This window comes from Sciurus carolinensis, chromosome 15 (genome assembly GCF_902686445.1).
Source record: "Sciurus carolinensis chromosome 15, mSciCar1.2, whole genome shotgun sequence".
Classification (NCBI taxonomy): domain Eukaryota; kingdom Metazoa; phylum Chordata; class Mammalia; order Rodentia; family Sciuridae; genus Sciurus; species Sciurus carolinensis.
The window spans coordinates 65,244,900-65,257,242 of record NC_062227.1 but is presented as its reverse complement, the minus strand read 5'-3'; the positions used below and the strand labels follow the sequence as shown (position 1 = coordinate 65,257,242).

General features: G+C 46.5%; 1 protein-coding gene across 1 annotated transcript in view; it reads right to left on the bottom strand.

Moving 5' to 3' along the window:
- Positions 1 to 768: 768 nt before the first annotated feature.
- Positions 769 to 12,343, bottom strand: part of LOC124965394 (O-acyltransferase like protein-like) — a 53,093-nt gene continuing 41,518 nt past the window's right edge. The window contains exons 11-15 of the mRNA XM_047526235.1: positions 10,970 to 11,083; positions 8,865 to 8,997; positions 5,779 to 5,965; positions 1,904 to 2,046; positions 769 to 1,608 (exon numbers count right to left, since the gene is read on the bottom strand). Coding sequence (XP_047382191.1) covers positions 1,483 to 1,608; positions 1,904 to 2,046; positions 5,779 to 5,965; positions 8,865 to 8,997; positions 10,970 to 11,083 — 703 coding nt within the window. The 3' untranslated portion in view covers positions 769 to 1,482. The remainder of the gene's footprint in view (positions 1,609 to 1,903; positions 2,047 to 5,778; positions 5,966 to 8,864; positions 8,998 to 10,969; positions 11,084 to 12,343) is intronic.

Below are 12,343 nucleotides of genomic sequence, written 5' to 3'. Positions count from 1 at the left end.
CGCCTCTCTAGGCATCACTGCAGAAAGTCGAAGCAGTTGGTGTAGAAGCCTCTTGTTTGCTGAGGTCTCTTCCTCCTGTTAGGAGCTTTGGTTAGGGGACTATATTAGTTTCCTAGGGTGGTTATTACAAAGCACCACAAACAAGGTGACTTAAAACAACAGAGACATATTCTTCTCTCACGGTTCTGTAGGACACAAGTCAGAAATCAAGGTGCCAGCCTAGGTGCCAGTCTGGCCACACTCTGACAGCTCTAGGGAGAGCCCGTCCCGCCTCTTCCAGCTTCCAGTGTTCACCACCATGCTTGGCGTTCCTTGGCTTGTACATGCTCATCTTCTCCCAGGTGTCTTACGTTGTCCTCCCTCTGTGTGTGTGTCTGTCTCTGTGTCCAAATTTCCTCTTTTTATAAGGACACCACTAGTGTTAGTCTTCCAGCTCAGCAGCCTCGTTTAACTTAGTTACTCCTGTAAAGACTCTTTCCAAATAAGGTAACATTCTGAGGAACTGGGGGTTAGGACTTTGGCATATCATTTTGGAGGGACACAGTTCAATCCACAGCAGGAATCATGCTGTAGAAAAGATCACGTTCAAGAAGATGGTGATGAGAGACCCCATGAATCATGTATGCTAATGGGTCACGCCACCCAGAGGTTCCAGAGTAAAGTTATGAGACTGCAAAGATGTCACAAAAACACATAAATGATCATGGCATAGAAAGCTACATGTGATTTTACTGAGAAGAGCAAGCATTATGACCCAAGTAAGCCTCATAACCCAAATTACAATGAATCACAACATTTGATCATTTTCTTTTGTTAAAAATAAAATTGAAGCACAATCACACTGATTCATGAATCAAGCGGCCCCAAGTCCAGAAGTGGTCCGGGAGCTCCTGAGGGAGGGGGAGGCCTTTATAGAACAGGCACAGGAGTGAAGCAACACAATATGTGATTGGTGACAGTTACAGAGCTGCCTTACTTAGTCTCTGGCTCTAGAAAGACCCTTGTTATATAAGTTCATTGGCTGCTCCTGGTTGATTAAGTTCTGTTTTTCTTTAACATAAACATTTACAAAAAATAACGCAAGTTAAGTTTTGTTTACGTCTGCCAATCAAACAAGGTTAAAGGTCACTTAGGAAGGCTAACTGGCTTTGTCTACTCTGGATCCTTCAGGCCTGGCTCCATTTTAATTTCACACTATGATCACTGATACAAAAAATCAAATGCAAGCCAACACCCAAAAAAAGAAATTCAGACTTTTGTTAAAATGATTCAGCTGAGGGTGATTATTGTACTCCTACAAAAATTATCATAGAACAATCTTATTTTAATCACAGAGAACCTGTATGTATTAAATGTTCACAAAATCAGATTCACAGCTCTTCTCAGGAACACAAGCATCCTTTGCTTAATGAGGACACCCGGGCCTCTGCTCGTCACCACCAACAAAAGGCCATCCGCTCTTCTGGGTGTTAGCCAGGCTGTTCACGCCCCTGCAGGCAGTGGTCCACCCAGGCTCCGCTTCAGTTCCTGCCACGGCCTCTCAATGAACAGCGTCAGGGCCAGCCCAGAGACCAAGGTCAGCACACAGTGTCCAGAGAAAAGATAGAACTGCAGGGGAACAGGGGACAGCGAACGCAGTTTCACTCTCCAATTCCCACATCTCAGAATGTGCCATCCCCCTTATATGAAATGGCTCTGTAGCACAGACAGTCCCAAGCATTAAAACTAAAATAAAGATGTCATCCTGTGGAAAGCCCTCCCCCTCCCTCCCTCAAATGGAACAGAACAATAAAGCTCTTTGGAAAACCAAACAGGCTTCTAACCAAGCCAACGCTTGGCTGTGTCACTGAAGAGAACAAACCCTGGTGTTGTGACAGAACCGGGGGGCTGGGCGCTAACTCACCATGTTGGAATCAGTGTAGTGAAGAAGGGTTTCCTGAAGCCCGTTGTGCAGTATGATCAGGATCGGGTGCACCAGGTAGCAAGCGTAACTGATGCTGGCCAGGAAACTCCAGATATCACAACCAAGTACGCGTGTCACCAGACCTGGAGGGGACACGCACTGCCTGAGGAAGTCACAAGGCCCTCTCTGATACCTTTGGGGACCCTTATTCAGCCTATGGAGTCTCCTAGTCTCCCCACTACCCAAACCCATTGGGTTTTTTCCCTTCTCTGTTGCTCTATCTCCAGCATCTAGAACACCACCTGGCATAAAAACAAATATACAAAAGTACTTTATGTAATTAAGTGAATTTAAAGAAGGATGGATTTGCCCCAAGCAGAGTCCAAATTCAAATGATCCAAGACATCACCAGGCAACAAAACAAAATGGTTAGAGGAAAATTAAGTCATCAAAGGGCCTAAGCTCAGAGATAGGCCAGACACGCAAAAGAGCCACAGAGCCGAGAAGCCCACGCACACAGCGAGCCATGGCGGACTCCAGCAGATCTTCATCACATTGTTAACATAACTAATGCAGATTTGATGGGTTTTATAGTTTTATGGTTACTTTATAAAAATTTTGGAGGCTTTATAAATGTATGTGCTATACATATAAGAACTTGTATCTAAATTTATATTTGTTTGTGTTTAGGTAAAATTAGGATAAAAATAATTTAGGCCAACATGAAAGATCCAAAAGAATCTTTAGCTCTTTAGAACAAGTCCAAACATAAGTTCAGAGGCCATGGCTGAAAGTGACAGGATTTCAACCAAAGGAGTGACATGGTTGTCTAGGAGACAACATGGAGCCTACCGGGACCCGCATGGTCTACGTTGGAACCAACCAAAGACGATTAGAACGCTTATCTGAACCATCAAGATCCTTCCTCAGCCTGAGAGTCTCAATTAGACACTCCTTCAAATGTCACTTTTTCCTAAAGGTCATGAGGAATACACGTTTTCTCAAAACTTCTCTGATCACCCAGATCTCCCGCATTCACTTACTGACCAATCTTGTTATCTTATAAATAGCATGGGAGACACGAAGTCAGGACACCAGCCACCCCTGTACTTGTGAATTGACTCATGACAGCCCCCTGTGATACATCACTCAGAAATAAAGAAAAGGACTCATTTGGCACCTGATGAAGAGAGACGGCACCTTACACTAAGTATTGGGAAGTTACTGGTACCACTGTAATGATAGGGCTGCACATTTGTTTAATCTTCTTTTTTTTTTTTTTTTTTTTGCGGTGCTGGGGATCGAACCCAGGGCCTTATGCTTGCAAGGCAAGCACTCTACCAACTGAGCTATATCCCCAGCCCCTGTTTAATCTTCTAATAAGCAAAGTCATTCCTCTCTCGTGGTTATTTGCGTCAGCTAGTCGTTCTTGATAACAGCAGGACACAGTAGACAGGAATCCTGTGATGTTTGCCGCAATATTATAAACTGCCTGTGCCCGGCCAGGGGGAGTAGTTGCTCACGTTGAGATTCTAGGGACTATTCAGGGGCATTGCCCCAGGATGGGGAAGGACATAGGGTCTGAAGTTTCCCATAAATGCAGACACACAGTCAGCAAGAACGTGGCCTCTTTCCTCTTCAACATCACCTTCCCATATATGGGAAAGCTTTAAAAATTGGGACATGGGCCTGGGGATGTGACTCAGTGTTAGACACTTACCTAGCATACATAAAGCTTTGGGTTCAAGCCCCAGCACTGCAGAGTGTGTGTTTGTGTGTGTGTGTGTGTGTGTGTGTGGTGGGAGGTGTATAATCTTACAGCCAGGCATAGCAGTGCACACCTATAATCCCACATACTCAGGAGACTGAGGCAAGAGAATGGCAAGTTCAAGGTCAGCCTCAGCAACTTAGTGAGACCCTGTTTCAACATAGAATTAAAAGGGGCTGAGGCATACTATGGTAATGCAGCCACATCAATGTTTATAGCAGCTCAATTCAGACTAGCAAAACTATGGAACCAACCTAGATGCCCTTCAATAGATGAATGGATTAAAAAATGCAGAGTACATACACAATGGAATATTACTCAGCCTTAAAGAAGAATGAAATTACAAGCATTTGCAGGTAAATGGATGGCACTGGAGAATATCATGCTAAGTGAAATAAGCCAATCCCAAAAAACCAAAGGCCGAATGTTTTCTCTGATAAGTGGATGCTGATCCATAGTGGGAGGTGGGTAGGGAAGAATGAAGGAACTTTGGATTGTACAGAGGGGAGTGAGGGGAGGGGGAGGGTGGTGGGGATGGGAAGGATGGTAGAATGAGACAGACAATACTACCCTATTCACATGCATGAAAAAAATTTTTTTAAATATTTATCACTGTCAAAAAAAGATAATGAAAAAAATTTTCAATACCACATATTACTTTACTAAGATTACTCTACAATGTTCACATTTTTCCTGTTTCCAAATGAAATTGACGTGTACTTACTAAGAATAAAAAAATAAATAAATAAATATTAAAAAAAAAAAACAGAAAGGGGGCTGAGAATATGGCTCGGTGGGAAAGCGCTTGCCCCACATGTGCAAGACCCTCAGTTCAATCCTCAGTACTGCTAAGATAAAATAAAATTGGAGTGTAACAGAACAAATTATCACTAGATTAAAATTCTCAAAAATTTAAGAATTATTTTAATCAACACCTAAAAGGGGGAATGTTGCTCAAAAACAAGAGCCTCGGCCTTTGGCATTGTACTGTCTTAGGTGCTCTTCTAGCTCAGCCACATACCAGCTGTGTGGCCTTCACTTCATGCACCATGTTCTCATTGAGAAAGGGAGCTAATTATAGGTCTGCCTCTTGGGGGTGTGGCCAGTGTTACCTGGGGTCTCACCTGTGGCAATTCCACAGGACCAGGTGCACAGCCTGGGCTCCATCAGCCATGTTAGAATCACACCAGGATTTGCAGCCCTTTTGCTGAGGCTGATGGGTTTGGGTTCACAGGCAGAGTCTAACCTCATCCCAGTGATGTTCCCAGAGGGTGACGCTGTCAGGCCTCTGCTGGCTCTGGCTCCTCGGCTTCAGGGATTCTGGGAGGTTTAGGGCTGCAATTTTTTGTTTTTGGTACTAGGGCTGGAACCCAGGGGGGCTTAACCACTGAGACACATTATATTTTATTTAGAGACAGGGTCTCACTGAGTTGCTAAGTGCCTTGCTAATCTGCTGAGGCTGGCTGTGAACTCTCGATCCTCCTGCCTCAGCCTCCCGAGTTGCTGGAATTCCTGCAATGTTTTGCAGACACTACCTGCCATCTGCTGACCCCCTATGTACTCTCTTTCTTTCTATCTCATGCCCAATAGCGGAGAAAAGTAGGAAAACGTGGGGCAGGGTTTCCAGTACAGATCTCTAACTGGGAGATTCCTTTCTTTCCATTTTCACCCTTATCTACTTGACTCCAGCACCTCAAAAGCCAATTTGACAGAAATAGTTCCCCAGTTATGGAAGTGGGGCTTGCAGACTTTGGTTTCACCTCCTCAGAGGAAGAGACTAAAGCCCAAGGTGGGTGTGACCAGAAGTCTTGGCCCCTGGCATTAAATTACTGTTTCCTTACTGCATTTCTCCACCTGAATCCTTTCCAACTTCTAAACTAGCTTTACTGTCTCCAGTAACAACTTTGTCAGAATTACATTTTAACAGACCAACATAAAATCTAAAACAATATGTGGGGTGTTTTCTCCAAGGACACAGACAAATTGATGTTTCTGAGTCGTTCCTCAACCGCTCCAGTACGGAGAAGCCCCTGTGGGTACACAGGCTGTGGTTTACATTTGTCACCCTTGGGTGAGCACCAGAGCAGAGCCCAGGGCCACCTCCTACCTCCATAGCCTTCCTGGCATGCAAAGATGATCCAGCCCACGGCCACCGCCCACAGGGTCCGGTGGAGGGCCTGGTAGACTGCAGTCAGCACTGGAGTCTCAGCAGAGGGGTCACCCAGCACGTACGCCAGAGCGACGACGGTGAAGAGCGTCAGCAGGGAGCACGTCCACCCGCACAGGGTCTGCGCCTACGAGGAGGGGAGAAGGGCTCACAGGCCATTCAGACCACTGCGCCCTCACGTCTTTTTGCACAGACTCACTTTTTTGGTGTTACTTCTGTCACTTCAGAAACCTCAACTTGTACATTTGACTCAGATAGAGGGCTCAGTCTACCAGTTACCACAGGTGAGCAGTGGTCGGACAAAGGGTGCGTGTGATTGTAAAGGGGTGGGACAAGAAGCCTGTGTGGTGACAAAGAGTTGTGCTCCTTGACCACGGTGGTGGTTGCTCAGATCAGCACACACGACAACACGTCCCAGAACCACACATGCATAAACAGCTACAGGGGAAGCAGGTGGGTCTAAGGTCTATGGACTGTGCCAATGTCAGCTCCGGGGTGTGCTAATGCACCCTTAGCTGTCACCTGGTACCTGGTTGAAGGGTGCACAGGACCTCTCTGTGCTCTCTGTTTGTAACTTCCTGTGAATCTACAACCATTTCGAAATGAAGATTAAAGGAGAGAAAGTCAATAAGGTCATGCTCTAACCTGCTCCTGCCAACCTGATCTCCCATGCTGCCTCTTAACAAAGGCGGCTCCTTGATGGAGCCTCCCCACCCTACGGGGAGAGCCCACGGGCCACCACGCCTGCCTGGGCTACGCCCTAAACACCAGGATGCAAAATGCTGGAAGGGAGAGCCGAGAAGGTCTCACCTCCAACAGCCCCAACTTAAATGCTACTGCTCAGTCTGAGATGGTGGCTCTTATGCCACCTTGCTTGACCTTCTTATTTCCAAGCCATCTTCCACAGGTCTGTCTTGCTTCTTCGTGTTCTAGTTCTCAGGCTGCTGTGATGGTTATCTACTGAACGGAGCCGACGTCAGATCAGTCCACCATCCTGTCTCTTAGACCTTCTAGGGTCTCAGGCTCCTGTCCTAGTTTCCGGATACAGGGAAGGAAAGGCAAACCCTCAGGGGCTCTGAGCTCTGTCAGCCTAGGATCCCCTTCGACCCATTGCTAAGTCCTTGGCCGCGACAGTCCTGCAGTCTTATAAAGTGCATCCCAGGTGTGGGCTCTCTTCCTGTCCTTTCTTCTACCAATAGTGCATCCTGCCTGATCTCATCCCGAGACTTGGTGTGTGCCCAGTTCCCTCGGGCTCAGACTCAGACTTCCATATTTTAAACCTTCTAAAGCTTAGGTAGTTTGTTCGACCTAACATGTCTCTGTTGTCCTCCAGCTCAGTGTGGCTTGTGTCCTACTTTCATATTCCCTGTTCCTGACATCAGCCCTTGAAGTGGTTCCGAATGCTCGCTCCCTCTTCATCTTAACCTTTCCCCATTGCTCACACTCCTTTTCACACCCTGGGCCCCATGTAACCTGGATTTTGTTGAAACAAGCCTTTAATGGCGCTCTGAAATGATCTATAACAGAATACAGTATTTCTATGGAATATGATATGCCCAGCCTATAAAAAAATCACATGGCCCCTGTATATTCTTTACATCTGGCTAAATCCTATCTCTTGTTCCTGCCACAATCAACACAAGAAGATTTTCTACAAAGATCAGGGTCTTGTCTCTGACTTGTTTGCGAGATATACACAAAACCTAGGCAAACAAAGGTAGGGTCTTACAGAAGCATTTGGGCAGGGATTGTATCCTAGTAGTGCAATGGAATTCCTGGATCTGCTTCCACTGGGAAGCAAGTTTCCTTTCATTCATTCATTTATCAAATGCCTTCAACGAGTCAAGATCTCAGAACCAAAGGCCACAAACTCAAAGGTGAGTAAGAGAGATGCTATGTCCTGAAGGAGCTCACAGGCTTTCCCAGGGGGAAATAAATACCCAAGAAAGATATTGGCCCAATTATATTATCATATTGTGTGCATATAGGAATATGTAATGATGAATCCCACCATTACGTCTAATGATAACTCACCAATAAAAAATATTGTTAAAAAATAAATTAGAAAGAAAGAAAAAATAGGACCAGGCAATGTGCAAGGAGGGCCCCAACCCAGCCTGGAAGGATAAGTGCAGATGGCCTGTTTGAAAGCCTTAAGTGAGCTTTTGAGGATAGACAGGAGTCACATCAGGTGAAAGGAAGAGGCTAGAGGGGGAAGTCAGAGAATGGAAAAGCATGTTCCCAGCACAGAAGGAAGCATGAGCATCCACACAGAATCAGAAAGAGCAGATTTGGGATCAGCAAGCCCAGAGGCAAGAAAACTAGTGGAGAAATCCAAGCAAGAGGTAACAGCTTCAACAAGGTTGGCTGGAGAGACTGTGAGAGACAGCAAGAGAAACGATCTGCAGGTTGAGGCGATTGGTTGGAGCAAGAGGAGTGGTCCACAAACAGGAGGTGTCCAGTCGAGCCCAGGTTTCCAGCCTGAGCAGTGAGCTTGAGTGGTGAGTCAGAACGACTGCCCACCGGGGAGCCAGGGAAGGAAATGTGAACCAGGGCCCACGTGGAAGGTAAAGAACAGCCTCTCCCTGTCTAGACACCTCCCATCTTGATTCCCACAAGGAGACATCACACCTGACCTGGAATCCTGTCTACAGAGACACAGGAACTTAAAAAATCCAACCCACTCTCTCCTCTCCCAAGAGGGCCTTGCCATTGCAATCTCATGGGTGTGCTTTCCCAGATCCTCGGATTCTTTGGCTCTGAACCAAGGTTCTAATGGAGGGCACCCCACTGAGCTCTAATTGGAAGCTTGGTAAGGGAAGTTCCTTGAAGAGAATCAGGATCTGGCAAGAAAATCAACTCCTTCTTACCTGTTAGCATGAAGACACATCCACAACACACCATAGCACAATAAATGACCCCTCAGTCTGACTCCTCCTGCCCGGGACTTGGACAAGCCTCACCAGATGGACGGCACCAGTCCAATCAATCCAGTGCCCCTACAGGGAGGCTTGGGAAAACCATACCTTGGTTTTGAGAATGTTTGACTGAGGGTTTTGGTGCATGAAAATGCTCAGAAAGAGGCCCACCAGGAAGGGTCCGTATCGGCAATAGGGCTTGGTGTAGTATTCCAAGAAATACATTACAGTCTCATTTTCACTGAAAAATACAAGAAAATAAAGCAAAAGGTTATGTCTATTCTGGATATAGAAATGGGAATCTCTGAGATGTCCATTAGGGTAACCAGCAAATCCAAAGGTATATTTGGGGCACATTTGTTCATTTCCTCCATAATTATCTACCAACGGTGCCCTGCCTTGAACCGCAGCTGGCTTATCCAAGTTCCATGCCAGATTCCTAGGATATATGATGACTTTGTTCACTTTAAATAATTGTTTCTGGTGGCTGACCTTCCAGGATATCTCTTAGAATATGGTGCCCAGAAGAGACTGATCTGAGGAAAAAGAGTTCAAGGAAGCCCAGGTTGGGCTCTCAAGAAGATACCAAAGAGTATTCTTTGATACAGTGATTTCCAAGGCATGGTCCCCTAACATTAACAGCAGTATCACCTTTAGAACTTATTAGGAACTCAAATTCCTGCCTGCCCCTCCCCTGACCTACTGAATAGGAGGAAACTGGTGGAGGAGCTGGCCATCTTGCAGTAAGAAGCCTTCCAGGTCACCCCGATGGCCCTCAAGTCTGAGAAGTGCCACCTATGGAGTGTCTGTCACAGAAGATGTCCAGGTTACCCCCAGGTCCATTAAATCAGAAACTCTGGGCATGATACCTGGAGAGGAAGATTGTCAAAGCTCACCTAGACTTGGAAAGTGCAGCCTCGATTAAGAACCATGCTTTAAATGCATCACTGTTCCCCCACTGAAGCTAGGCATGTTCTCAGCTCTGACTCCCCTCACTGCCCATGCAGACAGTCAGGCAGGGAGGTTTCTTGAGGAGTAGTGAGTGGTTCTTCTCATACAGTTGCACATTAAAATACCTAGGGAGCTCTTACAAAAGTCAGTTGCCTGGACTTCACCGCCAGAGATTCCCAAACAATTGGTCCAAAGTAGAGCTAGAAGCACCAGTGGGATCTAAAAGCTCCCCAGGGGACTCTAAAGTGCAACCCGGAGGGGGACCACAGGGCTAGGCATAAGTAAGCCTCCTCACCATCACCGGGACACACCCACAGAGGCAGATGACGTTTGTAGGAAGGGCATGTGCTCTCGTGGCCAGGAGGCTTGGTGGGTAGTCATTCACTCATTCATTTAGCAACACATTCCCACCCGTTCACAAGTACTTAGGAAGCACTTCTGTATCAGGCCACTTCTGGACCATTTTATATGGGGAGGTCCGTGAAGGAGACTCTGGGAATGGGACATTTGCACACACATCTGAAGGAGGTGAAGGAAAAAGCCCTAGAGAGATCTCAGATCCCAAAGGAAGAGCATTCTAGTCTGGGGGGTAGGGCGTGTGAAGGCCCCAAACCAGGAGTGTGCTGGGTGGTGGAGGTGAGGTCAGTGTGGGTCTGGAGTCAGCATGCAGGAGGATGACAGACGAAGCCAGATGTCACTGGAGGAATGGGAGCAGATGGCTGACCTGTCTGATTTTCTTCTGTGTCACTGTGCTGAATTGAGAATAGGTGAACTGGTAATTCCTGTGTAATACACAGCATGGTTATAAGGAAGAATCGTCACACATAGCTCATCGGGGAGGAAAAATAACATCGTGAGCAAGGTCCTAGGTTCAATGACACCCAGTAGCCCTGTCACCTGGTAGAGTTAACTCCAACTTCCTAAATTTCAGTCCTTCCATCCAACAAGAGCTTCCGAGCCGCGATTTACCACTAGAGGAGAAGCACCCTTCCGCCACACGAGGGCGCTCCTTTCCTCTGAGAAGCATTTCAACAGGCAGCGTGAGTTCAAGCGCTCCCCTCAAGGCCAGTTGAAAGGTTCAGAAGTTTGAAAGCAAAAAAGCAACTGACTTTCTCCACCAGATGGAAAATGTCCCACCCATCTTTCCCACGAGCCGAGCCGATGGACCCAGAGCAAGCAGCCCCGCATTCAGCCGCTCTCCCTGGGAGGTCTGGCAGGACAAGGGCTGGAGAGGGACAGAGGGGCAGGCTGGGAACCATTACCTGGCTGCTGATGGAGACGCCACCGGAAGTTTGTAAGCCAGTGTGAGCAGAGCGGTGGCGGTGGAGGATGCCAGGAAGAGCAGGGCCCCAAGGAGGACAAGCACACGTTTGCTTCTGCAAAGAAGAGAGGACACGAGGAGAGGGGCCCTTTAGGTCCCTTCACCACATTTATGAACCCTGACACTCCGAGCTCCTGCTGGCCTCGCTTTGCCAGCCGGTGGGGCATAGGGGAGATCAGGTAGACTGAGGCAGAACTGGGCTGAGGTAGGAGGACTGGGGTGCCTTTACCTTGACCATTTACTAGCTGTATGACCCTGGACAGGGCCTTGAACTCGAGTTTCCTGTCTAGAAGCTTACTGTGCAGCTCGAAATGACCTGGGAGAGTCCTTTTTCATTTACAAAATACTACATGGATGTAAATGGTTGATTCAGGAGAGAAATGAATTTGCTCAAGGCAGGGTGGAACATGAAGCCCACACAGACGCTCACTCCCAGGACATGGGAGGGAGACTAGGGTAGGAAGAGGATCCTGGGGTTCCTCTGCCAATCTGGAAGCAGGCCAGAGAAATGGGTGTGGGTAGTTCCTGCCGAAGTAGTACTGGGGATAGGGAAGAACAAGAAAGCAGGGAAGGCCAATACAAGGATGTGCTAGCAATGCTCAGTTCTTCCAGAATGTTCTTCATAGCCTCATGAAATGTATCTCAGGACTGTCCTGGGGATGAAAGAGAGAAGCATTTTCCCAATATATTTTATTTCCCATGGGTCAAGGGTGGCCCCCACACAAATTAATGCCTGCACACTTTGGGATTTTGCATGTGTAAGACCAGAGGGTCCCTGAGTACCATCTATAATACTGACAGGTTCTGGGGTAAGAAAGAAGAGCTTTGAGAACCCAGGTTCTGAGCAAGATGGCATCTGTACTGGTTCAGAGTAATAAGGGTTGGGACTAAGAGATTCTGCAATCTTGTAGAAATGTCAAACACAGGTGTCTCGATTTTTTTTTTTTAAGTAATTCATCATTCTGATTCAAGAGCCCCAAAGACATTCATGCCCTTTGGCCCAGTAATTCCTCTTAAAAATATGCTTTCTAAAGAAATGTTGGAGTTGGAGGTAAATGATTGCCATGAATATATTCATCAGACCATTATTTATAAAAGCATACAATTGGAAAGAATTCAAGTATTTAACAATGGGAGAAGGTATAAGTAAATTACCGTTCATTTGTGAAATGGAATGTTATACAGGTTTTACAATTATGTGTACTAACAGTAAAATACTATAGGGGAATGTGTAGGTCACAAAGCTATTGAAAGGTAGAAATGTATTTATACAGAATGTTTTCATAAAAGCTGGCAGAAAAAAAATATCAGTAGC